We start from the raw sequence: 26501 nt of genomic DNA, 5'->3' as shown, positions 1-26501 counted from the left end.
ATCTCCCATATACTTTCAATTATCACTAGATGAATTATAATAGTACAATGTAAATGTGATGCAAATAGTTATCATAGTGTACCATTTAGGAAATAATGATTTTTTTTACAAGTCTGTACATGTTCAGTACATATATAATTTTTTTTTTTTTGAATACTTTCAATCTTCAGTCGTAGACAGAACCCATGAATCCAGAGGACTAACTGTACTTGACCATTTACAAATAAAGCTCAGCATGGGTATCTAGAAATGTTCCAGTGGCCTGCCTAATTGCTAACCACACTCCTACCACTGGTGATGACCATGGCCATCGCCTAGTACCCTGCCAGTTACAGCAAGCCCTTTCTTTGCTTGTTGGTCCCAAGGTTCAAAATATTATGGGACTCCTTCCATGTCCCCTGGTAGCATTATCCCTCCCTACTCTGGGAACCAGGAGCTTAACTCTCTAGACCTACAGAGCTCAAAGTTGGGAAGCACTGGAAGCACAAATTCTCTAAGAGGGGATCACAGAGAGAGGTAGTAAGTGGGGCCACTCCCACTTCCACCCCTTGGCTCCCAGACCCATGTACCTTCATCATAAAACAGTCCCTGAGTTTAAGCCTTCTAAAAGATGGCACTGTGTTCTCCCCATGCTGACCTCTCCAGCTGTGCCTTCCAAAGGTTGACCCACCACCCCAACAGGCCAAAGGCTTCTGGACATGCAGCAAATGGTAGTGTGTCCTCCACCATGTTGCCTTTGCTAGAAGGTGAGTTTCTCGGTCCAAGGCAGAGGGAGGTAGCTGTGAGCCATTAGCAACCAACACCCATACCAGCTGGGGAGAGTGCACTGTGGGTGCTTTGGATCTGGGTGGGGCACCAGCTGTATTCTCTATGGGATCTAATTAAATTTTTCCATATCACTTTCTAGCTGTTCCAGTGCCTTTTAGTTGTTGTTTGTGGTACTAGGGATTGGACCTAGGAGTGTTCTACCACTGAGCTACAGCCCAAAACCTTTTATTACTCAGGGAGTATCACTACATTGCCTAGGCTGGTTTTGAACTTGCAATCCTTCGGCCTCAGTCTCAGGAGTAGCTAGGATTACAGGTGTGCACCACCATGACCCACATGGTGCTTATGTGTGTGTGTATGTGTGTGTGTGTCCCCCTTTAAAAAATAGTGTATTCTTATCCTCCCATATTTGAAGTGTTACTTTTTTTTAATCTTAATTTTATTTATTTATTTTTATGTGGTGCTGAGGATTGAACCCAGGGCCTCACACAAGCTAGGCGAGCGCTCTACCACTGAGCCACAACCCCAGCCCCTGAAATGTTACTTAAATTTTTTTTTTTTTTTAGTTGTAGATGGACATAACTTTAATTATTTATTTATTGTTATGTGGTGCTGAGGATCGAACCCAGTGCCTCACACATGCTAGGCAATCGCTTTGCCAAGGAGCCACAACCCCAGCCCTGCAGTGTTACTTTTATCACATTCTGAGTGCCTATATGTATACATGGGTCTGTTCCTGGTCTTTCAATGCTGTTTCATTGATCTGCTTGTCTAGTTGTACATCATTATCACACAGTTGTGGGGTTTTTTTAATTTTTAATATTTATTTTTTACTTCTCGGCGGACACAACATCTTTGTTGGTATGTGGTGCTGAGGATCGAACCCGGGCCGCACGCATGCCAGGCGAGCGTGCTACCGATTGAGCCACATCCCCAGCCCTTGTTTTTGTTTTTGTTTGGAAATAGAGTCTCATTAGATTGCTTGGGCTGACCTCATACTTTTGGGCTCAAGCAATCCTCCTGTCTCAGCCTCCCCTATAACTAGGACTAAGGTACATACCACCAAGCCCACAACACAGTGTTTTATTTAATTTAGTTTGAGGGTAGTTTTATTCAGTAAAGTCTACTCATCTGATTAGATTCTGCTCAAGTGTCACTTCTGTGGGAAATTCAGGTCACCCAGTGGCCATTCATGTGTAATTGCTGAATGGTGCCCCAATCTCCCATCGGTCTCTATGATCATAGGGTTGCTCATGAAGAAGGCGTAAAAATTTGTCTGGATCTCCCAAGTTGGCAAAGGCTGGGTTAGGAAGTGTGCTAATCACTGCCATATCTGTGTCCCCAAATTTATCATTATGGTGTCCAACCATGTGTCCCCAACCTGGGGACAAATTGTGTTGCACTCATTGAGATAGCAAAAGAGCTACATCTTGGGATGGTAGGGAGCTGTTCAATCCCTAGAGCCAGACAGTGGGAGACCAACCTTGCACGTGACTGGGGTACACACCCCAGCTGGGTGTTGAGGCGCTCAGTCACAGAAATGCGGCAGAGCTTTCCCCACCCTTCTTGGGTTCCAGTGTTGGTGTCTCGTGCATGGGTGTGTCTTGCTACAGCCCCATGGGTGAAGCTACGCTCTCCTGTTCCTTTGTAATATAACCCCTTGCCCTGTTTAGGATAGAAGCTTCCATGGAAGTGCCTTGTGTGTGTCCCCTTCTCTTACTATGCCCTTGGGTGTGGCCTACCCAGGTGTCAGTCAACCTGCTGACAGTGGACATCATGAAGATAGACTCAGCCCCCTGCAACCTGACCCCTTGCCTCATTTGAATAGCTTCTCAATAAAAGGGGTCAGCACGTGCTCTCGCTGTCTCTCTTTCTGCGGACCCTTAAGGTCAGAGGAGCTGTCACAGTGACCCCAAAGAAAAAGGTATTTGTGTCTTTTGTGTGGTTTTTTGTGCAGCCCAGTCAGCCCAGTTCAACTGGAATGACCCCTGAGCCTTTTAGTATCGAGAACAGAAACCTGGCACCAGACTTGAGTTCAAGTCCTCTACAGCTCCTTCTCTAAGTCATCTTGGAAAGTCCCCAACCTTTCTGGACCCCCATCTGTAAAAGAGGGGATAACAGGGATGGGGATGTGGCTTGGTGATAAATCAGTGTGGGAGGCCCTGGGTTTGATCCCCAGTACCACAGGGGGAAAAACTGTGAATATGACCATAAATCTCGGGATTGTTATAGGATTAAATGAGCTGGGTATATATATCAGTGGTAGAGCACTTATCTAGCATGTGTGAGACCCTGGGTTCTATGCATAGCATTGTGAAAAAAAATTTAAATGAGTTAAAAAATATAAAAATGGTTAAGTGAGATCATATATGTGTGTATAGTGACAGGTAGAATAACAGAGGCTAAAAAAAGTTATTATTTTCCTTACCTTATATCTCATCTGAGAAGTGGAAATGACAGGTCCTTGTCACATAACCCTGAGGGGAATCCAGGGCGACAAAGACCATGGAAAGGGCTCAAAGTCTGGAAAGCATAAGGCCCAGAAGTTAGAAATAGTCATAATGGTAAAGAGTCCCAACTGCAGAGCTTGGGTTCAAAACCTAGCCCTAGCACTGCTTCCTATTAGCTGTGTGATGTTGACCTCATCACATAACCTTGCTGTGCTTCAATATCTTCATCTATAAAATGGGGAAACAATACTATACTTCAAAGGGTTGAGTAAAGAAATCATGAGGGGCCTGGGATATAGCTCAGTTGGTAAAGTGCTTTCCTAGCATGAAAAAAAAAAAGAAGAAAGAAAGAAAGAAAGAAAGAAAGAAAGAAAGAAAGAAGAAAGAAAGAAAGAAAGAAAGAAAGAAAGAAAGAAAGAAAGAAAGAAAGAAAGAGGAATAGCTTAGGGCAACTCTGGGACTCTAGTAAGCACTCAAGAAATGTTAGTGATGGGCTGGGGCTGGGGCTCAGTGGTAGAGGGCTTGCCTAGTATGTGTGAGGCCCTGTGTTTAATCTTCAGCACCACATAAAAATAAATAAAAATAAAGGCATTGTGTCCATCTACAATATATATATATAAAGAAATGTTACTGATGATGGTCTGGTACTGTGGCAGCACAGCTGTAATCCTAGCAACTCAGAAGGCTAATGTTGGAAGATCAAAGTTGGAGGCCAGCCTTAGCAACTTAGCGAGACTCCATCTCAAAAATTTTTAAAAAATTAAAAGTAATTTTTTAAAGGGCTGGGATGTAGCTCAGTGGTAGAGCAAGCTGGGTTAAATCACAGTACAACAGCAACAACAACAAATGAACATTGGTGAGATCCCTTTCTTCCTGTGTGTGGGGGGGAGTCTTCTCTGCTGTCCTTTAATAAAGCCTTTTACTTTCCACTCTAAAATAAATAAATAAGCAAGCAAACAAACAAATAAATAAATAAATAAACATTGGTGACAATAATGACAATGATTAAGAAGAAGGCTAATCTGCAAGGCTGTGTGCTGCAGGAGAGCAGGGCCCCTCTCAGTCTTATTTGCATCTCCCTGTCTCTGGAAGGGTGCTGAGCAGGTTCATGGAGTTCCCAAGTGGAGTGGGTTGGGCTCCTCACTCTGATGATCGCAGCATTAGGATCTCTCTTCTATGCCTCACACTAGCTGTCTCTTTGGCCCACCACCCCATCAGGAGGAGAGCTAACATGGACATTTCCTGAGGCCAGGCATTCTTTTCAACAGATCAGACCCCTGGACATGGCTTGGCAGCATCCTGAGTTGAAATCATTACTTCCTTGCCTTTCTTCTTTCCGCACTACTGAGATCTTGTCTTTGTGCATGGCCTACTGCTAGGGACTTGGAGATGAAAGGACCCGCCTTCTGTCTGGTAGAGGAGAGAAACTGTCAAGAGATAGAATGTCAAGGCAGGGTGACCAGTAAATGGACAGGGGTGAAACAGGGGTCTGGGAGCCCAGAAGAGTCCCTCAATGTAGCTGGAGGCAAGGGAGACAGGGGAGATAAAACCCAAGTGGGAGGTTCAGATGTGAGGGCTAAGTCAGGTGAAGGAGAGATTTCTACACTGGCAATGACATGAGCAAAGGCCTGGTGTTCAGCAGAAGCTGAGTAAATTGTGTGGCTGGAGAGGTGGGGAACAGCCAAAGAAGAGGCTCAAGGCTGTACCAGGGGGCTGGGGATGTGGCTCAAGCCGTAGTGCGCTCGCCTGGCATGTGTGCGGCCCAGGTTCGATCCTCAGCACCACATACAAAGATGTTGTGTCTGCCAAATACTAAAAAAAAATTCTCTCTCTCTCTCCCTCTCTCTCTCTCTCTCCCTCTCTCTTAAAAAAAAAAAAAAAAAAAAAAGGCTGTACCAGGGACAAGGGGACCAAAGGCCTTGAAGGTCAGATTAAGAAATCAAAACCTCTGAGGGCACTGGGGATAGTAAAGGAACAGGGTGCTAGGAGGGGACAAGGAAACTTTATCTTTCTTCTGTCCTATTCGAGCAACCACCAACTTCTTTGCTTTCTGTACCTGCCTTGCTTATTTCTGAAAGCTGTCAAGCTATGCTTACACCTTGGGTAGGGGAAAGATCTATAGTCAGGAATAGGAACAGGGTTGGAGTTACTGTCTGGGATAGGGTATCTTTTTTGCTTGTTTCGCGGTACTGGGGATGGAATAGGGCCTAGAGCATGCCAAACAAGTTCTCTACCACGATCTATACCCCAATCCAATCCTTTTTATTTTATTTTGAGGCAGGGTCTCACTAAGTTGCTCGGGCTGGCCTCCAAATTGTGATCCTCCTTCCTTTGCCTCCAGAGTAGCTGTGATTACAGGTGTGCACCACTGTCCCTGATTTGGAGTTCATATATATGTATTCTGAATTGTCTTCATTATGTGGTTTCTGGATGATGTTGGGGTCATGCTTGGGGGTCCTGGGGATAGCTGGGCATTGGATCTCTTGAGATTACATGTATGGATGGGACAGGGACTGGGCTCAGAAACATAAGGTGGTGGGATATTGAGAGTTTGGCCATTGCTTGGGAGCATTCTGCACTACTGGAGAATCCCCAAGAGACGGGGGTGGGGGGGTGGGGGGGTGTGCTCACAGCAGGGATCAAGGCACTTGGTGTGTGGAGTCAGCAAGGGTTTGTGAGGCGGGAGTTATCATCCCTGTTTCCAGATAAGGTAAAAAGAAAAAGTGGGTTCAAAGAAGTTAAGTAACTTGTCCATGCTAGTGATGAATAAACGCAGAACTTGAACCCAACCCTACTCCCTCCAAAATTATTGGGATCCCCAAGATATCAGCTCCTGGTGAGACCAGAACATAGATGGAGACATATGGATCCATGGTGAGTGGAGCAGGTCAGACTGGCAGAGGTACTGACTTCTGCCAAGACACTCACTTTGGACAAATGGAGCTGGGCCTGGCCTGGGGACTGATTCCTTCAGCTGTGAATGACACCCGGGAGGTCCAGAGAGAGAAAGTGAGTCCCCTGAGAGATGCAGGCAGTGCTGAGGTTTGGTGGGGGTTTTCCTGCTGCATTGGGTGAGGCCCAGCCCCACGTACACCTCCACCTGTGAATAGCACAGATCGAGTATCTGCCTCCCTCTTCCCCTCCTCCCCATACTCCACCACCAGGGCCTGGCCCACGCCTCAGTGCACCCACTCAATGGGGCTACTCTAATCCCCTGACATCACCTTCTGCCCAGCACAGGCCCTACCTGCCAGCCTGGCAGCCCCCAGCCTTAGAGATGCTGTTTAGAAAACCCCAACTCAGAACCATCTTTATCCTTAACCTACTCCCTCCTTCAGCTCACAGTTCAGATCTGGGACATCCCACCTCTAGCCCCAAGCTGGGGGATAGATCCTAGGATCGGCCCTGGATTTGCTGTGTGACTCCAGGTAAGCAGCTGCCCTTTCTGGCCTTTGGCTCCTTAGTTAAGTCTCCTCCCAACAACCCCCGGCTAATCACATCAACTCTCTTTGGCTCCTTCCTAGCCCTTATCATTTTAGGAAGTATTATTGGTTTTTATTAGTTCACATGTTTATTGTTGGTTTCCCCCACTGGAATACATACCCTGTGAGGACGGACTTCACCTGCCCTTCTGTTCATTCTAATGGCACACAGAGTGAGTGTTGGGTTATATCTGTTGAATAAATGTAGGGTACCTCTTTCTTCATGTCACCCCCTTACCTGAGCAGTAGGGAGAAGCAGTATTCTACCCTCTGGATGGAGTCAGGGTGGGATCCTACTGATCACTCTGAATCACTGTTGGGATAGCTCTGGGCAGGGACCTAAACCCAGCTTCTCTCCCCAGTCTTGCCCCTCTGCCTCAAGGCTCCTTGGGGAGGAGGACCTCAAATGTGTGTGTGTGTGTGTGTGTGTGTGTGTGTGTGTACCTGTGTGTTCTGCCTGGCAGGGGACAGGATCTCTCCTTGTCTATCAGAGACTGAGATGTGGCTAGATCCAGGACTCCTGCTCCTCTGCCGCATGTGTGTCTGTATGCATGTGTACAGGCATGACGTGTGTGCTCCATGTGCTCATGTCTGCTCCGTGCAGGTACCTCTGGCCGAATCTCCAGGTGTGCAGCATGTATTCACATGTCAGTGTGCATCTGTGTACACAGGAGCACTCATTTGTCTGAGTCTCGGGATGTGTAACATGCATAGTCCTGGCCTGATGGGGGTTTTCCTGCCTTCTTGGGTGAGGCCCAGCCCCACATACAGCTCCACTGTTGGCTCCAAGACAACGGAATTTTTGTCTGTTTTGTTCCCTGTTCTGTCCCAGCACTTAGAAGAAGGACTGGCACACAGTAGGGTCCAGGACTACTCATGAATGAATGCATGAAATTGTGCATTCAGGTCTGCTGTGTGTCCGCGTGCCTATGCATGTGTGGACGTGTATGTGCTCCTGTGTCCAAGGGTGCACCTGCTTTTGGATGATGTTGCCCCTACACCACTCCTCCTGACCCTTTTCCAAACTCTTTGGGAGCCAGCGCCCAATGCCTGGGTCCCTGTGGGCGGAGCAGGGGGCCCGCCTCCTCAGGGGAAACTGGATCCCAGGACGTGCAGAACAGCAGGGAGCAGGGCGGCCCCTTGTCCCCCATAATCCCCTCCCCGCCCTTGCCCGCTCCTTCCCAGCCACCAAGGTTTAAGGTTGAGTTTGGGGTTTGTAGGAGTCCAGGGTGTCAACTCAGTGTCCTCATCCCTGTCTATTTCCTGCATGGGAGTCTTCTGTACCCTGAATCCCAGGCCACTTGGCCTGAAATATATACCCTCTTCTGGGTCCCTCCCAAACCTCTCCTTGTCCCGTCCCCTAACTGGGTCTGCCTCATTCTTTGCCAGGACCCTGTCCACTGCCCGCCCCCTCTCTCCAGGGTGTACTCCCTCCCTCCCTCCTGGGCGGCTCCAGGGCACAGATCTAGGTATAAAGCTACCTGAGGGACAGGAGGACAGGTGCCCTGGAAAGACCCAGAAATTGCAGAAAGGAAGGAGCCAAGGAGAGAGCATGAGCTGTCACCTGGGTGAGTGAGGGGACTGAGCACCAGGACCTGGAGGCCAGGAGGGATGGGGGCCCTCTCTGGCTGCTCTGACTCATGTGCCTAGTGACTTTGCACTTGCTGGAAACCTCTAAATCCTTATACATCGAAGGCTTCATTCCTCATTCATTCAACAAATATTTACTGAGTGCCTATTATATGTGAGGTATAGTCATCCCTTGGTATCTATGGAGGGTTGGTTCCAGGACCCTCCAGAGGATACTAAAATCTGAGAATACTCAAGTCCCTTATATAAAAAGGCACGATATATTGAGCTGAGGTTGTAGTTCAGTGGTAGAGTGTTTGCCTAGCACATGTAAGGCACTGGGTTCGACCCTCAGCACCACATAAACATAAATAAATTAAATAAGCTTTTTTAAAAAGGCGTGATACTGGGGGCTGGGGATGTGGCTCAAGCCGTAGCGCCCTCGCCTCGCATGCGTGCGGCCCGGGTTCGATCCTCAGCACCACATACCAACAAAGATGTTGTGTCCGCCGAGAACTAAAAATAAATATTAAAAATTCTCTCTCTCTCTCTCTCTAAAAAAAAAAAAGGCGTGATACTTGCATGTAGTTTACACAATTCTCCTATATACTTCATATCATCTCTAGATAACTTATAATTAATACAATATAAATGTCATGTAAATAGTCATTTTACAGTTTAGGAATAATGACAAGGGAAAAAAAAAGTCTGTTCATGTTCAGTTTAGATGAAATTTTCTATCTGCAGTTGGTTGAATATGTGGCTACAGATCCTGCAAATACAGAGGGCTGACTGTGCTGTCCTAAGCATTTGGGAATAGGACCAGTGATCAGACAAAAACCTGTGGCCTGGGATGGGGATGTAGCTCAGTGGTAGAGCTGTGGTCGGTCACTCACAAGGCCCTGAGTTCTATCCCCAGCACCACAAAAGCAAAACAACAATAAGACCACCCATGACAGCATTCATTCATTCATTTGTTCACCAAATATTTAGTAGTGAGAACCAGCAATGAATGAACCAGGTGAGGTCTCCTCTTGCCTAGAGCTGTCATGCTGGTGGAAGAGACAGCAATAAGTCAGTTAACAAACAAATGAGATAACTTCCAATTAAAAAACGAACAAGAAAACAAACAAACTCTCAGGGAGTGGGCAGGACTTTGGGGATGGTGGCCAGGACAGTTTATCTGAGTTGGGGCCTGAGGAACAGGAAGGAGATGACCTTGGGAGGGTTTTGGGGGTGGTCCCCACAGGGAATGTGACAGAACATAAAGAAGGCCAGTTCAGGGGGAATAAGCCTTTGCAGAGCACACTGAGGACTTTTTTTTTTTTTTTTAGTTGTAGATGGACCTTTATTTTATTTATTTATATGCGCACGATGCTGAGAATCGAACCCAGGGCCTCACACATGCTAGGCAAGCACTCTGCCACTGAGCTACAACCCCTGTCCCACACTGAGGACTTTAATTTCACTCTGAGTGAGGTGGGAGCCCATGGGAATGCTAGAGAGGGGATGAACATAGTCGGGCCTGGGGGTCTGCAGAAGCAGAAGCCAGGGTAGAAGCTGATACTGGGGAAGAAGCAAGAGACGATGTGGAAGCTTGGACATATACAGCTCAATATAGTCTCACAAAGTGAGCGTATACCTTATAATGAACATTCAGATTAAGAAACAAAAAACTTGGGGCTGGGGTTGTGGCTCCGTGGCAGAGCGCTTGCCTAGTATGTGTGAGGCCCTGGGTTCAATTCTCAGCACCGAATATAAATAAATAAAATAAAGGACCATTGACAATTAAAAATATATATTAAAAAAGAAAAAAGAAACTTGCACTGCCCGTTTTACTCTTCTCTCTTCTATTCCTTGCCTTACCCCAACCTCCTCCTCCTTCCCCCCCCCACCCCTTCCATTACTGGATCTGAACCCAGGGCCATTCTATCACTGAGCTACATCCCTAGCACTTTCTGTTTTGAGACAGGATCTCACTAAGTTGTCTAGGCTGGCCTCCTTGAGGAAGAAGAAGTGGTCAGATTCTGGATATTTCATCTTTTAAAAGTTTTTACTGAAAGTAACAAATACACAAAAAGGTCCATGTTGTAAGTATACAGCTCAATTAATTCTCATACAGTGAAGATATACCCTGTAATGGGCACCCAGCTTTCACCTGCTATTTATACTAAAATTGGAATGATACAGAAAAAATTAACATGACCCTTGTGTAAGGATGACACACATATTTGTAAAGCATTCCATATTTTATTGTTTGTTTATTTATTTAGATATTAGGGACTGAATCCAGGGGCACTTAACCACCAAGCCATATCCCCAGCCCTTTTTAAATTTTTTTTATTTTGAGACAAGATCTCACTAGGTGGCCTAATGCCTCAGTAAATTGCTGAGGCTGGCTTTGAACTTGTGATCCTCCTGCTTCGGCCTCCTAGCCACTGGGATTACAGGAGTGTGCCACCACACCTGGCACATTCCATATTTAAAAGAACAAAACCAAAAAAACCCTTGCCTTGGCTACCTTGTAAGGACAGAACCAACAGGATTTGGATGTGTAGAGTAAGAAAAAATGAGGTCTTAAAGAGGACCCCACAATTTGGGCCTGAGCAACTGGAAGAATGCTGGAGGGAGATAAATCTAGAATTGAGTATTGGGTATTCTGAGTTTAAGTTGTTTACTAATATCCAGGGAAAATGTCAAGTAGGAAGTTGAATATATGGGTTTTGGAGTTCAAGGGAAGTTCAAGTGGAGTTCTTAGCTGGAAATAATCTACCTATAGGGCAATTCTGCAAGCCCTAATAATCACAGGATATGACAGTCACTGAGGGCTCTGTTGAAGAAGTTTCAGGATGAATAAATGAATTTGTAGGCAGGGTCAGGGATTTGGTGCTGACCTCTGATTTCCTCTGCCAGCCCCGCTCTGTCTACTGAGCCTACTATTGCCACCCCTCAGTCCCGCAGCCCCCATCTCCCCAGCTGAGCCCATCAGTCAAGCCTATAGCCTGGCCCTCTACATGCAGAAGAATACATCAACACTGCTGCAGACCTACGTGAGTAACACGGGGCACAAGCAGGGGATGAGGGGAGAGGGATACTACCCTGGGTAGGGGAAGCAGAGCAAGCTCAGGAGTATTCTCTTCAGTGGGTCCAAGGGCACAGGGGCCCTGTTAACTAGAGACATACTCAAGCGTTGTCACAGATGGCTGGGTGATCTTGAGCAAGTGATCCTTCCTCTCTTGGTCTCAGCTTCCTCATCTGCAAAATGGGATGGTAATACCACCTTTGGTGACCTTTCAGGATTGTTACACAGTCAAAGGAAGCACTTAGAAGGATTTACATAATCAGGGTGATTTCCATAACCACCTCATGCCATGTGCTCACTTGGGCTCTGTGCCATCAATTCCTCAAGCCATTCTGACTGGTGGAATTAGAATGCATTTTACAGATGAGCAAACTGAGTCCTAGAGGGGATAAATAATTTGCCCCAGGGCACAGAGTTAAAAACTGGTAGTGCCAGGATCCAAAATCAGGTCTATGGAATTCCACACCACAACCCTCCACCCCTTACTCCCACCCCACCATATAAAAACAAAATTGGCAGCCTGCTTGCTGGTTCTGACAATGTGTTGTCAGACAAAAGTGGCTGCCTAAAACACAGGGATCCTGTAGACCAAAACTTCCATCCTCCGTCTTACTCCTGCTTTTTTTCCCCCAAGTTACATGACATGGCTGGCCCTGGTGAGTCCTGGAGTTTACAATTCTTCCATTGTACTATACTCCAGCCCCTTATGAATTCCACAGTTTAGGTCCTGGTACCATATCTGTCTCTATTCCCTGGACAGTCTTGGGCATTTTGAGACTCAGTTTCTCCATCTATACAATGAAGATGTGGAACTAAGTTATATGTCAATTAGGAGCTCTATCAATATGCATTAAGATTCTGTGGGTCTTGTTTTGGGGGGGGTCAGAACTTTGATGGAGAAAACTCTCAACTACATTAAACAATGTTAACAAATATTTATTAGTGATCATAATAAAATTAACAAACATAAGCAATTAAATACCATAAATAAAAATATTAAACCGTAACTACATTGTCAGTAATATACTTAGATTGAACATATTATTAAAAAATAGTCACAGAGTTCATTAATATCTATATATTATTAGTTAATGATTACTTTTTATTCCTTTATTGTATCTCAGGTGCTGTTTATATATCTATATCTATATATGTATGCATATACATATATAAATTTTCCATCATCTTCACATAACATTGTTACATGGGAGTTACAGAAGCTTGTGATTTGATGTCATATAGATAGTACATGGAAGATGACCAATTGGAACCTAAAAAGGCTCTCGATCTGTATTAGGACATCCTACCAGCTCTCTGAAGGGTGGTGAATGGTGGATTCTCCTGGGAAGATGCCAGTCTCAGAGTGCAGATGTGGAGTCAGCACCATACATCCCTTTGGTCCCCTTACCTCTGTCTCTCTCTGTCCCGCACACAGCTCCAGCACCAGGGCAGCCCCTTTAGTGACCCTGGCTTCTCAGCCCCTGAGCTGCAGCTCAGCAGCCTGCCTCCTGCTGCTGTCCCCTTCAAGACCTGGCATGCCCTGGATGATGGGGAGAGATTGAACCATGCCCAGGGAGCCTTCCTGGCCTTGACCCAGCACCTGCAGCTCGTGGGAGACGACCAGAGTGACCTAAATCCTGGCAGTCCCATCCTCCTGGCCCAACTTGGAGCTGCAAGACTCAGGGCCCAAGGCCTGTTGGGCAATATGGCTGCCATCATGACTGCCCTGGGGCTGCCTATTCCCCCAGAAGAGGACACTCTGGGGCTTGTTACCTTTGGGGCCTCAGCCTTCGAGAGAAAATGTCGAGGCTATGTAGTGACCCGGGAATATGGCCACTGGACAGATCGAGCTGTGAGGGACTTGGCTCTACTCAAAGCCAAATACCCAGCATAGAGGGGTGGGGCTTCCTGTCAGAGGCTACAACACTTCCTCTTTCACAGTGGACTCTTTTTTGCCTTGCTTTTGGGATAGAGAAGGAGCTACAACTTCTCTAGAGACCAGGGTTTGTGTGCCATGTTTTGGAGAATATTATCTGGACACCAGGCCTCCATTCCTTATTGCCTATGACCTCCCTTCCAGAACTAGTTGGGTCTCCATGGGTCCTATTTCATGGATTCCAATCCAGTGGTACTTGTTTTCCTACTTCTTAGTTGGAAAGAAGAGCCCCTTGAAGAGGCTTCACCTCCTACTCTAGGGAGAGGACAGTTGGTCTCCTTCCTGGGCTCTCCTTGAGACTTTCTCCTTTCTATAATTGGAGGAAGTTCAGGGGTTGTCTTCCTGTCTCTGTCTACCTCCATTTCTGTGTGACAATATGACCTTTCTGAGCAGATAGCTCTCCCTTCTTGCTGGAGTTCATTTCCTCTCCTGATTTGCCTGTCTGGGCCATTGTTCCACTTTATCTCCAAATGGGGTTTCACTTCCTGATCAATGGAAGTAGAATTCTGGAAAAACTAAGGACTCATGTCACATCACATCTGTTTCCTGCTCAGGGCACTTTCACTTCCTGTTTTGGGCTGACAGGTGGTATCCCTATCCTGGGGTTTTGGTGAATCTCCTATGCAGACTGTGCCTTTGGGGTATGTTTGGGGGATCAGTTTGTACCCCAAGGACCCTATTCTCTCCCCCTTTTCAACAACTGTATATACAGGTAACTTTAGTTTTATTTTTAACATTTTATTTACAAAAAAATTAATTTATTCTCAAATAAAACTCTTTTAAGGCATTATGTGTTTGTTTGGTTTTTTTTCCCCTCTCCACAGACCTGGTTTGAGAGGTGAGGGTTGTACTATCCCTGCACAGGGCAGGGCAAAGTGAAGGGAGAAGAGGAAGGGCCCAAAGGGATGGGGTGGGGACAATGAGGGCAGCAGTTGGGATGACCCTGGGAGAGGGTATCTAAAATTTGTTTGCAGTAGCCTACCCACCACAGGACCAACAGGCACATTCCTGGCCAAGAAAGGACAAAACTGAGGGAGAGAGGCAAGGTGTGGCCTCCTTGAGATGAGGCTGAGATGTACACATGCTCACGTGGGGCCACAGGGAGAGGAGATGGGAAAACAGACCCAGAGATCCCCAGAGATGGGTAAAGGGGAGACCTAAAGAGACTGAGGCAGGCCCAAGGATGGAGAAAAAGAGAGGGGAAGCGAGAAAATGAGGGACACAGGAAAGTTCCTTGGGCAGACAAGGAGGTCCAGAAAGAGAAGAGGTACAGAGTCAGAGCAAGGGGACAGTTCGCAGAGACACTGACAGACACGGGAAGAGACAGAAGTGAAGACAAACATGGAGAAGGAACCTGATGGAGAGGAGGCGACAGCGCGAAGTCGCCCCCCCCCCCCCCCGTGCGCGCGCTCACGCGGGCCCCTCGGGCACCAGCTGGCTCAGGTCGCCCTCGGTGCGGCTCACCCACTCGCTGTAGAGGCCGCACACGCGGAGCCCCAGCACCTTGGCTGGGAAGACCCCTGCGGCGCTGGTGGTGGTGGTGGTGGCGGCGGTGGCTGCAGCCGCGGCGTTAGCAGCGGAGGGCTCCGGCCAGGGACCGCGGGCGGTGGAGCCCAGCGCAGCTAGCAGGGTCTCCACGGCGGCGCCCAGGGCCCGAGCCTGGCGCGCAGCGTCCTCTAGGCGTCGCAGCAGGCGCGGCACGCGAGGGTTCAGCTCGGCCTGGTGGCGGCGCACGACGTCGAGCAGCGGGGGCAGCGCGGCCAGCGCCGCCGCGTCCAGCCGCAGCCGCTCGGGCAACGGCAGTCCCGCGTGGCCCGGTGCCGGGGCGCTCAGGCCGGCCACTGGCAGCCGCGGAGGCGAGAAGCTCGGCAGCCCGAAGGGATCTCCCTGGTGCTGCACCTGCGGAAACACGCGCGCAGTCAGCGGTCAGCGTGGGGCGGCCAGAGTGGGGGGGACTCGCCGGGGGCAGGGTGCTGTGGCCAGCGCTGGGGGTTCCTCCAGTCCTTGCGGAGACCTCGACCTTCTCCTAGGACGTCTGTTTCCTCATCCTGCAAATAATTCCCTCCTAACGTTTGAAACGTTTGTTTGAAACAAAACAAACAAACAAAGCATGGGTTTACACCAGGGCCTTTGTTTTTTTTGTCTCTAATATGGAACCAGTAACAGTATCAACTTCATAAGGTAGTTATGAGCATATAAAGTGCAAAAAAACAAGGCCTGGCCTCTAGGAAGGGTTAAGTAAATGTCAGATGTTTCATTAATATTATCTTAAAAGGTCAGGGTTCAAATCTTGTCTCTGCTGTGCCTTTTTGGGCAACAGTTTCCCTTCTCTGAGCCTCAGTTTTCTCATCCATAATATGGGGGAACAGCTCTCTGTCCTGTCTTCTCCCTCACCACATTGAACCTAGGGCTTCCTGCATGCTAGGCAAGTACTTACTCTATCACTGAGCTGCAACTGCAGCCCTTTTTATTTTAAGGCAGTTTTGCTAACTTGTGTGGCTGGCCTCAATCTTGGGATCCTCCTGCTTTAGTCTCTCAAGTTGCACAACTAGGCCCAGCTCCTCTGTCCTGTCTTTCTACCAGGGTTCTCTCAAAAATTAGAGGTACTCAGTGGAGATTTCACTCTCTCCTCCCATCCTCCCAACCTCTGTACCGGCATGTATTTAATGAACAATTTTCATATGAATGAACAAAGATAAAGGTGATTTACAACTTCTCAAATGCAAACATTTCTCTTTTGCAAACATCTTACTTCGGGTTCAAGCTTTGTTTGCTGCTTAAAAACATTATCTTCCCAATAGTGGGTGTGATGATAATAATAATGGCTTTGTAAATAAGAGAGTTAAACTGAAGACAGTGACTAGCCCGGTAACCCATCTAGGAAGTGGCAGAGCTGGAATTTGAATCACAGTTGGTAGGACTACAAAGCTAATTCTATTATTCCACTACCCACTGTCTTGTTTCATTATTATTTTAATGTTATCATTACTGCCCAAGGTCACAAGTGGGTAGGTCTGTTGTTTGTCTGATTCAAAACTACAGCCCTGGGCCTGGGGTTGTAGCTAAGTGGTAAAGCACTTGCCTAGTACATGTGAGGCACTGGGTTCAAGCCTCAGCACCACATAAAAATAAATAACATAAAGGTTTAAAAAAAATACTAGGGGCTAGCGGGTATAGCTCAGTTGGTAGAGTACTTACTTGTCTCGCAAGCACAAGGCCCTAGGTTCAATCACCATCACCAAAAAAAAAAAAAAAAAAAAAAAAAAAGAAAGAAAAATACTACAGCCTATTTTCACTCCACTAAAGTGGGATTATCTTCTCTCCTTGGGCAGGGTAGGGCCTTCAGGCCAACCAAAGGTGTTGATAGCTCTATCTTCTCTGTATCAGCTCCTTCTTGGTCCCTTTGAATATTCTAGGTAGAGGACTTCACAGTCCATCTTTATTTAGTGCCTCCTTTTATGGCCCATGAAGATAAAAGTGACAAGATCACACAGAGCTTAGAATGTAGGTTTCCTGACTCCTAGACTAGAGTACCCTTTACAGTCTCAGGCTTTGACTTCAGGCACCAAGGTGTAGTGGCACCCCCTCCTCCACAAAAATATCTTAGTTAAGTTTCTCCAGAAATCTTCACCATCATTGATTTTAAGACTATAAACAAGAGTCTTTACAAAAAAGTTCAATGTAGTTAAACTTCCTATTTTCCTGTTGCTCTATTTTACTTGGCCACTGGCTGGAAAAAAATCAGCATTCCAGGTGCTGAATGCCCTTTTACTTGTTTTTCACAAACATATATCCAGTATAGTAGTTTGTAAAAGTGTTTGCAAATACAAAATGTGATTTAAAAAACAAAAATCATTTAACAAGGTCTGTCTTTGGCCTTGGGCTGCAGCTTCACAAAGATATCTTCTACATTTCTAAGATAAGAAAAGTTACCAATTGGGCTCCATGGAAACAGCTGGCAGGGAGAGGAAAGAATGGGGAGAAGTTCTCCTCTTTTCAGGTGTTGTCCTTAAAGGGTTAACTTGCCCAAAACAGTGGGAAAAAAAAGAAAGCTGCTTTTATGTAAACTTCTGAGCACCTCCTCTTACATGCTGGGTATAAAATTCTGAAACTATTTGAACTCAGGATTCAGGCAAAAGCTATGTGCCCTCTGAACCTAGCTGCAGCCAAATAAAACTGTTTCCTGCTATCTTACTTCAGTGCCTTGCCTCATCTGTCCCTACAACAAAGGAGGGGAGGCTCCAATCTGAGGCACAGGTCATTTGCCTCCTCCATTTGCTCTGTGGCCAGGAGTAGTTGCTGTCTCTCAGGAGGTTTGTTTTCCACAGCTGGGAATGAGGTTGAGAAAATAGGTGATAGAGGACCTCTGTGACCTGTGCTTCCCTGTTTCCCAGGCCCAAGGCACCCCCAACCCCTTTCCCACTCACATATTCCTGGAGCAGCTGCTCTGCGTATTTGGTGAGGAGGCGGGCAAGGCTGTGTGTCTGACGGATCTTGGCCTCCAAGTGGGGAAGGAGTGAGACTGAATCATCAGCCTGGGGGTCTTCTGGTGGGAAAGGGAGGGAGGAATGAGAGCAGCTCAAGCTCCTGCTCCTTGACCACCCAGCCACTCTTCTCTCCTGAACCCAGAAACTCTACTCTGAATGCTCCAGCATTCAAGCCAGGGAAGATCTGTCCCACTCCAAGTGAGGAAAAATGGGGCACCAGACTTTTATCAAATAGTTGCTCTACATGAAATGTGTCCCCTGTCCCCAAATCACTATTGAAATCCCATTAAAACTAACTTTAAATTCTGCCTCCTCTTTGCAGAATCCAGAATCCTTAAATGAACTGCTCCCTTTGACTTAAGGCCATTTGTTCATAATTCCAAGGTAGCTCTCCAACCTGTGTATATCTACCTTAGCCTGGGATGCTTCTGAGAATAGGGCCTTACACATGCCCTGTGACTGTTGGTGGAATTCAACATCCCTGAAGCACAGAACTTCAAATTGGAATGTGACTTTAAGGCCCATTTTACAGATAGGGAAACGATGTCTCATTCCCTCTCTGATGCCCCTACTGGGCAGGGCAGCATCGCCTGACTTTCCCTGACACAAGCCAGAGTGTGGCGCCCAGAAGGACTACGAGTCCCGAGACGCACAGTGCATGCTGGGGAGTGTAGTCCAGGCCCGGCAACTCCCGCCCCGCCCCCGCCTGAGTTTCCCACAACCAGTCCCTATCCTCAGCAGCTTTGACTTTCGAGTCCGGTTGTCACTCACTAGTTCCTGTGGCTCGAAAAATTACTTCCCTAATTCTACCTCTCCCTCCGGCTCCCCAGCTCTGATTCTTTCCCAATAATCAGAGAGGACCTTGGCGCCTGACCCATCCCCGACCCCAGCCCTCCCTCAATGTGCTGTACTCACCGGTGAGATCGGTGATCTAAGCCCTGAGCCCACACCCTGGAGGACTCAGCCCCAGGCCTCCTCTAAACCCTTGCGCCTGCCCTTTCTCCCAACTCACCCGCACGTTACCTGACACCGGAGCCTGCTTTCCCCCCGCCCAGGCCGCTCCCCTCCCGGACCCAGGGGTGGTGAAGACCCAGACCCCAGCTGCCAGCCCTTCTGATTCCTACTCCCTTCGGTGACCCAGCATCTGGCCCCTCAGCCCCTTACCCAGACTTCCCTCCCTCTGGCTCATGCTGGCCCCTGGCTGATCCCGGTTCCCTCCACGCCCCCCTTCCGAGGGGGGAGAAGGGGAAAGGGGTAGGGGCGTGGCTCGGCGCAGCCAATCATAGTCCAGACCCCAAACATTCCCCCCGCCCCACCAGCCCTTCTAGGCAAGATTCCTTGGCCCTGAGCTCAGCAACTAGCCTGCGCCGCCTGGTCAGGGAAGGGGCCCAGCCAGGGATGCAGGTAGTCTGACCTGTGGACATTACCTTAAGGCTGGGGGTCTCAAGCCCTGGGAGACAGCCTTGTAACCCTCTGGAAGAGGAGGCTCTGGTTCCCACCTGAAGCGGGGAGGGACGCCAGGGTTGATTTGGGATTAAAGCTTCAGGGACAGGAGAGGGAAGCCGCGGGCTAACAGGAATGTGCAGGCCCTCCCTCTTGACTGGGGCTAGGTGCTAAAGAGGCAGCGGTGGGGGCCGCCGGCTTGAGAAGCACCTTTCCAAACATACACCTCCTGGCCAATCTTAAATGCCTTCCATTCTCCTCATATCTGCCAGGAGGGAAACAAGACACCACCACGCCTCACCTTACCAGGCTCACTAACCAACAACCCCCCTCCACGTGTACATTGCATCTCCTGGAGCGTTAAGGTATTCAAATGCACATGCTCAGAGAACAGGTTTCAGAGACCTGTATAGGAGGTCAAGCTCAAACAGCAACCTCATTAGTGTGGTGTACACACTGAAATGATTATACACACTTATCCTCACAGCTGATTCTCAAGCATCTACTCTATCCTGGCCTCTGAGTTAGAGAGGATCCATATTTGGTCTCTGGCCCCTTGAGTTCACAGTCTGATGGAGGAGACCATAAACAAGCAGGTAACAGAGTTTGTGAGCCAAGGGACTGAGAAGGAGGCCAGCATGCCCTTTCTCCCAACTCACCGGCTCCTTACCTGACACAGGAGGATATTATCATGAGCAGACAATTGCCAAAATAAAGGAGGGTATAGCAGGGGTAGGAGCCAGACTGTTGTCAGGGGTCACAATCACACACTAATCAACAGTTAACATTTACTGGGTATTTACTGTCTTCCAAGCATTGTACACACACACACATACACACACGAAATATGTGTATAAAATACACGTATATGCATGTGTAATATATGTATCTACAATATGGGATTAAGATATATATGTATCTAATATGTAAGATGTAAGATATAAGATACATAAGATATATATGTATCTATTACTATCTATCTATAGTTCGGCTCCAGAAATGCTGTCATAACCACTCTCCTAATCCTTTAACCCCTCTGAACATGATCACACCAAAACTCACAGACAAATCTTTGAAATACAAATCATAAAGCACAGCAACACAGGTTGAGACTTTATCATATCTACTGACTGAGCATCCTCAAATAAAATTAACTGAGACATATTCATATTTTTAAGTAAACTTTTAACTGAACTGTAATAAACACATGAAAAAGTGCACACATAATAAATATATAGTTTGATGACTTTTCAGAGAGTAAATATGCCCCAGGAATATCAATCAGTACCAGATTAAGAAATAGAACACAGCCACTTCCCAGAAGCCCCACTCTTACCCTCTCCCTGTCTGAAGAATGACTACAGTCCTGACTTCTCACACCATAAGTTTGTCTGTTTTTGATCTTCATATATAGAATCATCTAATGGTTACCATTGGATTTCGCTTTTTTTACTCAAGATTTGTCCATGAGACTCGTCTAGGTTGTTGGGTGTAGCAGGACACTGGTCATTCTGCTTGCTGTGTCTAAGTCCATGGTGTGAATAGGTTGTAATCCATTCCAATTATCCTTGTGGGTTGGCATGAAACATGCCAGTTTTTCAGAGTCTCTCCTAATTTACACTCCTGTAGAAATATAAGGGACATCCAATTGCTCTACTTTTTGCCTAAACTTGGGATGGTATGTCTTTTTCACTTTGGCCATTTTCGTTGGGGAAGACCCACTCATATTTGCAGTTTCTGACATACACTTGGCACTCAGTTAACAGACTGTTGAATGAATGGATGAGCGAGTAAGTTGAACAGTGTAGAATCAGGCTGGTGAGAACAGAAGCAAGCACACGCGCGCGCGCGCAAACACAACACCCAGCATTTCAGGGACGCCCACCCGCTGCGGACGCACATCAGGACACAGACCCTCTCGTGCACCCCGGCACCCACGTGGTCTGAACGCACCGCTAGGCCCTGCTGCGCGCGTCTAGCAGCCGAGCTGCCCCCAGACTCTGCCTCTGGGCGGCGGGCAGGGGGCGCTGCGCGTCCCGGCGCCCCGAGGGGGCGGGCCCGGGGCGGGGCGAGGCCGGCCCGGCTTCCAGGCCTGGGCTCTGGCCGCCCGCGCCTCCCGGCCGCTCCGGGGACGGGCCGGGGCGGGGCGCGGCAGCAGGAAGCGGGGCGGGGACTCGCGGAGGCGTTGAGGAGCCAGGGAGGGCGCGGCCAACTCCCGGAGGGACGGCAGGCCGAGAGAGCGGCGCCCCGGCCTGGCGCCGAGCCTGAGCCCGCCGGACGGCAGGCGGCCCCGCCGCGGGCTCGGCCCCGGTCCCAGCCCCGGCAGCATGGCCGGCCGCACCGTACGGGCCGAGACCCGGAGCCGGGCCAAGGATGACATCAAGAAGGTGATGGCGACCATCGAGAAGGTCCGGAGATGGTGAGTCCTGCCTCGGTGCCAGGGACGGGACATGGGGTACCACCCCCCCTCGCCAGCCGTGGCCCCTGGCGTTAGGTGTGTCCCTCGCCCACCCGCTGTGCGCTGGATCGACTGGGCTCTGTCCTTCTTTCCCTGGCTATTCCCGGGGGTCTACAAAGCATGATCCCCAGCCGTGCCCTCCTGGAGTGGGAGCCCTCATCTATGTCCCGCCCCCTAAAGCTTTGACACTCCTCCTGTAAGTATGCCGCGCAATCTTCATAGCCAGGGTTCCCAGCCAGCCCCCGACCACCATGTGTGCCCCAGGGGTCTGCAAGAGCCACGCCCCCTAGTCTTACCGTCTGGAATCACTCCCATCTGTGCCCTGGGGTTTGCAGGGCTGCCTTTCTCCCTATACTCCATTAGCGAAACTGCCCCTACCCTAGTGCATCTCCCTAATGTCTGCAGCTACCCCAGCTCTAGAGGGGTGGCTCTCCCCTCATACCTCTCTGACCCAGCTCCCTGTCTTCCCACAGGGAGAAGCGCTGGGTGACTGTGGGCGACACTTCCCTTCGTATCTTCAAGTGGGTGCCAGTGGTGGACCCCCAAGAGGAGGTGAGCAAGCCCTCCCCACCAGGCCCTGCATCTGTGCAACCTCAAGCAAGCCCCTCCCCCCTTGGCCTCCACCTTCAGTCCCCACTCTGAGACCTCCAGTGTAGCAGCCCAGACAGATGTTAACGGTTATCAGCAACTCCTCCCCCTTTTTCCTTTTTTCCTGCTCCAGACACCCAAGATCAAGATGTAACCCAATGTACGCATTATCTGCCACATCAGGCAGGGACTTTTGCTTTCTCTATGCCTTAGTTTCCTTATTTCTGGGGGCGGGGGGAACTTTGCAAGAACTAACTAGAAAGCTGGCTCTGACCTTATCTCTGTAATCCTTAGGAGCGAAGGCGGGCTGGTGGAGGGGCAGAAAGATCCCGTGGCCGGGACCGCAGGGGTAGGGGAGCCAGTCCCCGTGCAGGTGGCCCTCTCATCCTGCTGGATCTCAATGGTATGTAAGGATCATGGAATTTGGGGAGACTGTGGGGATTGAAGGAGGATACTGGAGGCCTCATGACAACCTTCTTGGCTGTTACTCCTACAGATGAGAACAGCAACCAGAGTTTCCATTCTGAAGGTTCCCTCCAAAAGGGCACCGAGCCCAGCCCTGGTGGCACCCCTCAGCCCAGCCGCCCTGTTTCACCTGCTGGACCTGCAGAAGGGGTCACAGAGGAAACTCAACCCCCACGACTGGGCCAAGAGAGAGGTAGGACAGTTTGCCTCTCAGGAGCCTCTCCTCTGAGTCCTGTTTTCTCCAAAGTTGAGCCTACCAGCTTAACCCTATGCCTGTCCCCCCTACCCCTGCTGCCTCCTGAGGGGGCCTCCTTTCACCCCTGCAGAAACTACCTCTAGCTGCCCTCTTCCTCTCTTGTTTTTTAGGATTTGTTGATAATCATCATCTGAGATTTTTGTACACATTTAATTCTTTGTTTATTGTTTTTCTTCCTATTCCCATCTCATGTCAGCTTCCTGAATGTTGGGCCTATATTGTTCTTGTTCAGTAATAGGTGCTTAGTAAATTGAGTGAATAAATAATAGTGATAATCACAGGAATGATTAATAATTGTAGGATTAACAACAACTAATATTTATTGAGTCCTTTCTGTGTGCCAGGCATCCTTCTAAGCACTTCACATTTTTTTTTTTTCTCATTTTATCATCACTATAATATAGGGTTTATGATCCTGTTAAGATCCCTGTTCATAGAAGGAGACTGAGACCCCGAGAAATTAAGTAAGGTGCCCACACTCACATACCATTAAGCCAGCATCCTGAGCTTGAGTGCTCCTCAGCACCTTTGTCTTCCACATAGTCAGTCCCCTGTCTGGTCAAAACACTTCTCATTTTCCCCTCCTTTGCCAGTCCTGTCCAGCTCTGGCCATCTCATCTCACCCATCTCACCCATCCCTGCTCCAGCCTCCACACTGGTCTCCAGCGGTCTCCACACAGCTACCAGAACAACATTTTCTGAAGCACAAGTTTGACATAGTTATTGTCCTGTTTCTCATCCTTCATAGGTTCCCCATGGCCTTTGATGCCTCTGCTTGATACTTGGGGTCTTCAGGAACTGTTCCCTGCTGACCTCATTGTTCCCTGGCAAGAACTCCACCTCATGGACCTAAGGGCTAGGTCTAGATTGTGCCAAGTACTTTGCTACTATAAAAATTATGGGTCTAAGGGTGTAACTCAGTGGTAGAGCTCTTGTCTAGCACGCAGGAGGCCCTGAATTTGATTCCCAGTGCTGCAAATAAAGAAATTATACCTAGATTTATTGGGCAAATATGCTAAGGGCCTTGCCTGTATTATCTCATTTAATCCTCACAACAATCTCATGTGGTAATTACTGTCATTATCTCCATGAGCAGATGGGTAAACTAAGATCCAGAGAACTTTTAAGTAGCTTGCTCAAGGTCAGGATTTGAACCTATGCAGTTCAGTTGCAGAATCTGTGCTTACTAAAGTATTTGTGTTAATTGTGTTCTACACCCCCCCCCCATTCTGTTTGTCTACCTAATAAAACCCTAACTCACATATCAAGGTCCCACCTAAATCTTCCTTCCTCTTTGCATCCTGGATGGCAGCCAGGGGTCTGGCTCCCTCTTGCTGCTCCTGAAGCTCTGGTTTATATAGTTGGTGCCCGTCTGTGTGTGTTTTCCCCTCTGTGCTACTGGCACAGAGTGGCTGCTCAGAGGATGTGTGTTCACTTGACCTTCTAGATCCCGGGGGCACACCTGCAGGCAGCACTGATGAACCCCCAATGCTGACCAAGGAGGAGCCTGTTCCAGAATTGCTGGAAGCTGAGGTGAGAGCGGCTGGACTCCCGGGTCTTAGAGGGAATGGGAACTCTGGGCGATGGGTGGCTGCATCCTGATGTCCTGGAGGGAGATGTGGACCCAAGGACCCAGCTAAAGGCTTAGAGGCTGGGTTCTTGGGACTGAAAAAGAAATAGATGAAGTCTTGAGGACTGAATTAGGGCTGGTTTAAGACCCTTAAAAGTCTGAAATGATCATGGTGCTTTTCCATGTATATAAAAAAAAAAAATCCTAGGCTGGGGGTATAGCTCAGTGGTAGAGGGCGTGCTTAGTATGCAGGGCCTCTGGGTTCTATCCCCAGCACCACACACACAAAAGTGAATCCTAAAACTAGCTTACGAAAGTCCCTCATAAACTTAATTTTTCTCAATGGACTACCTTTATGCATTTTTCAGAAAGATCAAATTCCCCCAGTGTTGCCATTATTTTCAGTGTCCTTCTTAATCTGCATCTTAGTCACCTGGCCCTGGGCTAGACTCCTGGGTCCGGAGGGGAGTGGAGTGGAGGCTTTGGAGAAGGCAGAGGCTAGGAGGCTGTACTCCTGGGTTTGGGTGGAGCTCACGCCTGTCCGCCCTTCCTCTCCAGGCCCCCGAAGCTTACCCCGTCTTTGAGCCAGTGCCACCTGTCCCTGAGGCAGCCCAGGGTGACACAGAGGACTCGGAGGGCGCCCCCCCACTCAAGCGCATCTGCCCAAATGCCCCTGACCCCTGAGAAGCCGGCCTGCCTGTCCTGTTGTCCCAGGGGCCCCTTTGGCTTTTTACAAATAAAGACCCTTTTGTAATTTTGTGTCATATGTCATTTCCCCGTCAGGGCTGGGGAGGGTCTTTGGAGACAGTTTTGTCTCATGCTCCATTCCTCAGATGGGCTCACTGAGGCTCTAAGAGGACCTTCCTATGGTCACACATGATCAGATGTGCAGTGGAGGCTTGAGCCAGGATCCTGCTCCAACACTCCCTTACCCTGCCCTGTCTCCCTTCACTGACCTTCTCTCTCCTTCACCTTCCTCCTCCCTCTGGGAATCCCAGGACCCTTCTTCCTGCTCAGGCCTCCCCTGGGCCCAGGAATTGTCACAGTTCTGAGCAGTGAGGTCCGTGATTCCCAGTTCATTCATGGGAACACAGGCTCAGATGGATGTAGGGGCCTGGGATGACCCAACTTATTTTTGGCCTCAGGAGGCTGCAGCACTGTGCTTCCCTGCCTTTCTTGAGCCCTTCTTCCACCTGGTACCCCTGGCTACACTTCTGCTTGTGTCCTCTATGTCCCCATCTCAATCTCTACCTCCTTCAAGAAGCCATCCCTAACCCTAGGTTCCATCAGTGTCCCTTTCCTTGAGTTCCCAAAACCCCTCAGGCTTTCTTCCCTTTGTTTCAACACTTATTAGGCTTGTTTGGGGGTCATTGGTCTTTGTGTCTGTCTTGTCCACAGGTTGTGGGCACCTTGAGGACAGAACTGGATCCCCAGCCTGGTCTAGCTCAACATTGGGAACAATGTAGTCATAGTAACTGCTTCATGAACAAGTGAATGGTTTGGGGTTGTCCAAGGGGGCTTCTTTAAGGAGCTGGCATGTGAGAAGCCTTGGCTCAAGTCCTGGCTTTGTAATTTATTATTCTTATGGCTCTAGGTAGGCTATTACTATTCTCTGAGCCTTAGTTTGTTCATCTGAGCAATGGGAATAATAATTAGGCCTTCCCGCCTCAGTGGTTTCTAGGAAACTTCATATCCTACCAGGTCCCTCTGTTTCTGCAAGAGAGGTAGGGTCAGATGTATTAGCCCTATTTGTATTTGTATTTGTATTTTTGGTACCAGGAATTGAACTCAGAGGGGCTTGACCACTGAGCCACATCCCCAGCCCTATTTTGTATTTTATTCAGAGACAGGGTCTCACTGAGTTGCTTAGTACCTTGCCGTTGCTGAGGCTGGCTTTGAACTTGCAATCCTCCTGTCTCAGCCTCCCAAGCCGCTGGGATTACAGGC

At 48.6% G+C, this 26501-nt stretch overlaps 2 protein-coding genes across 4 annotated transcripts; one reads left to right on the top strand and one right to left on the bottom strand.

Annotated features, from left to right (window-relative positions):
* Positions 1 to 13251: 13251 nt before the first annotated feature.
* CTF1 (cardiotrophin 1) lies at positions 13252 to 19015 on the bottom strand. Of its 3 annotated transcripts, none has more exons than XM_081297816.1 (3): positions 18939 to 19015; positions 17715 to 17833; positions 13252 to 15186 (listed from the first exon to the last, which is right to left on the bottom strand). In XM_081297816.1, the coding sequence occupies exons 1-3, from the start codon at positions 18961 to 18963 to the stop codon at positions 14698 to 14700; spliced, it is 633 nt and encodes a 210-aa protein (XP_081153942.1). In that variant the 5' UTR covers positions 18964 to 19015; the 3' UTR covers positions 13252 to 14697. The 3 variants fall into 3 exon arrangements, 2 of the variants coding, with proteins under 2 accessions (XP_081153942.1, XP_081153943.1); XM_081297817.1 differs by having other exon boundaries at positions 17715 to 17830; positions 18939 to 18986; XR_014022484.1 differs by lacking the exon at positions 18939 to 19015 and adding an exon at positions 18690 to 18932 and having other exon boundaries at positions 15169 to 15186.
* Positions 19016 to 21296: 2281 nt separating this feature from the next.
* On the top strand, positions 21297 to 25301 carry BCL7C (BAF chromatin remodeling complex subunit BCL7C). Its single transcript, XM_081298842.1, has 6 exons — positions 21297 to 21636; positions 22149 to 22227; positions 22558 to 22666; positions 22760 to 22921; positions 24432 to 24517; positions 25113 to 25301. The coding sequence occupies exons 1-6, from the start codon at positions 21545 to 21547 to the stop codon at positions 25236 to 25238; spliced, it is 654 nt and encodes a 217-aa protein (XP_081154968.1). The 5' UTR covers positions 21297 to 21544; the 3' UTR covers positions 25239 to 25301.
* The last annotated feature ends 1200 nt before the right edge of the window (positions 25302 to 26501 follow it).

The sequence above is a fragment of the Spermophilus citellus genome (assembly GCF_964194105.1).
Source record: "Spermophilus citellus genome assembly, chromosome: 6".
Classification (NCBI taxonomy): domain Eukaryota; kingdom Metazoa; phylum Chordata; class Mammalia; order Rodentia; family Sciuridae; genus Spermophilus; species Spermophilus citellus.
This window is presented reverse-complemented; position numbering and strand designations above follow the sequence as displayed.

Excerpts from the sequence above, each read along its gene's own strand:
- BCL7C (XM_081298842.1), top strand. The coding sequence starts at position 21,545 with ATGGCCGGCCGCACCGTACGGGCCGAGACCCGGAGCCGGGCCAAGGAT. Across the intron at positions 21,637-22,148 it reads ATCGAGAAGGTCCGGAGATG|GGAGAAGCGCTGGGTGACTG; the intron begins GTGAGTCCTGCC and ends GTCTTCCCACAG. Across the intron at positions 22,228-22,557 it reads TGGTGGACCCCCAAGAGGAG|GAGCGAAGGCGGGCTGGTGG; the intron begins GTGAGCAAGCCC and ends TGTAATCCTTAG.
- CTF1 (XM_081297816.1), bottom strand. The coding sequence starts at position 18,963 with ATGAGCCAGAGGGAGGGAAGTCTGG. Across the intron at positions 17,834-18,938 it reads CCAGAGGGAGGGAAGTCTGG|AAGACCCCCAGGCTGATGAT; the intron begins GTAAGGGGCTGA and ends CTTTCCCACCAG. Across the intron at positions 15,187-17,714 it reads AGCAGCTGCTCCAGGAATAT|GTGCAGCACCAGGGAGATCC; the intron begins GTGAGTGGGAAA and ends GTGTTTCCGCAG.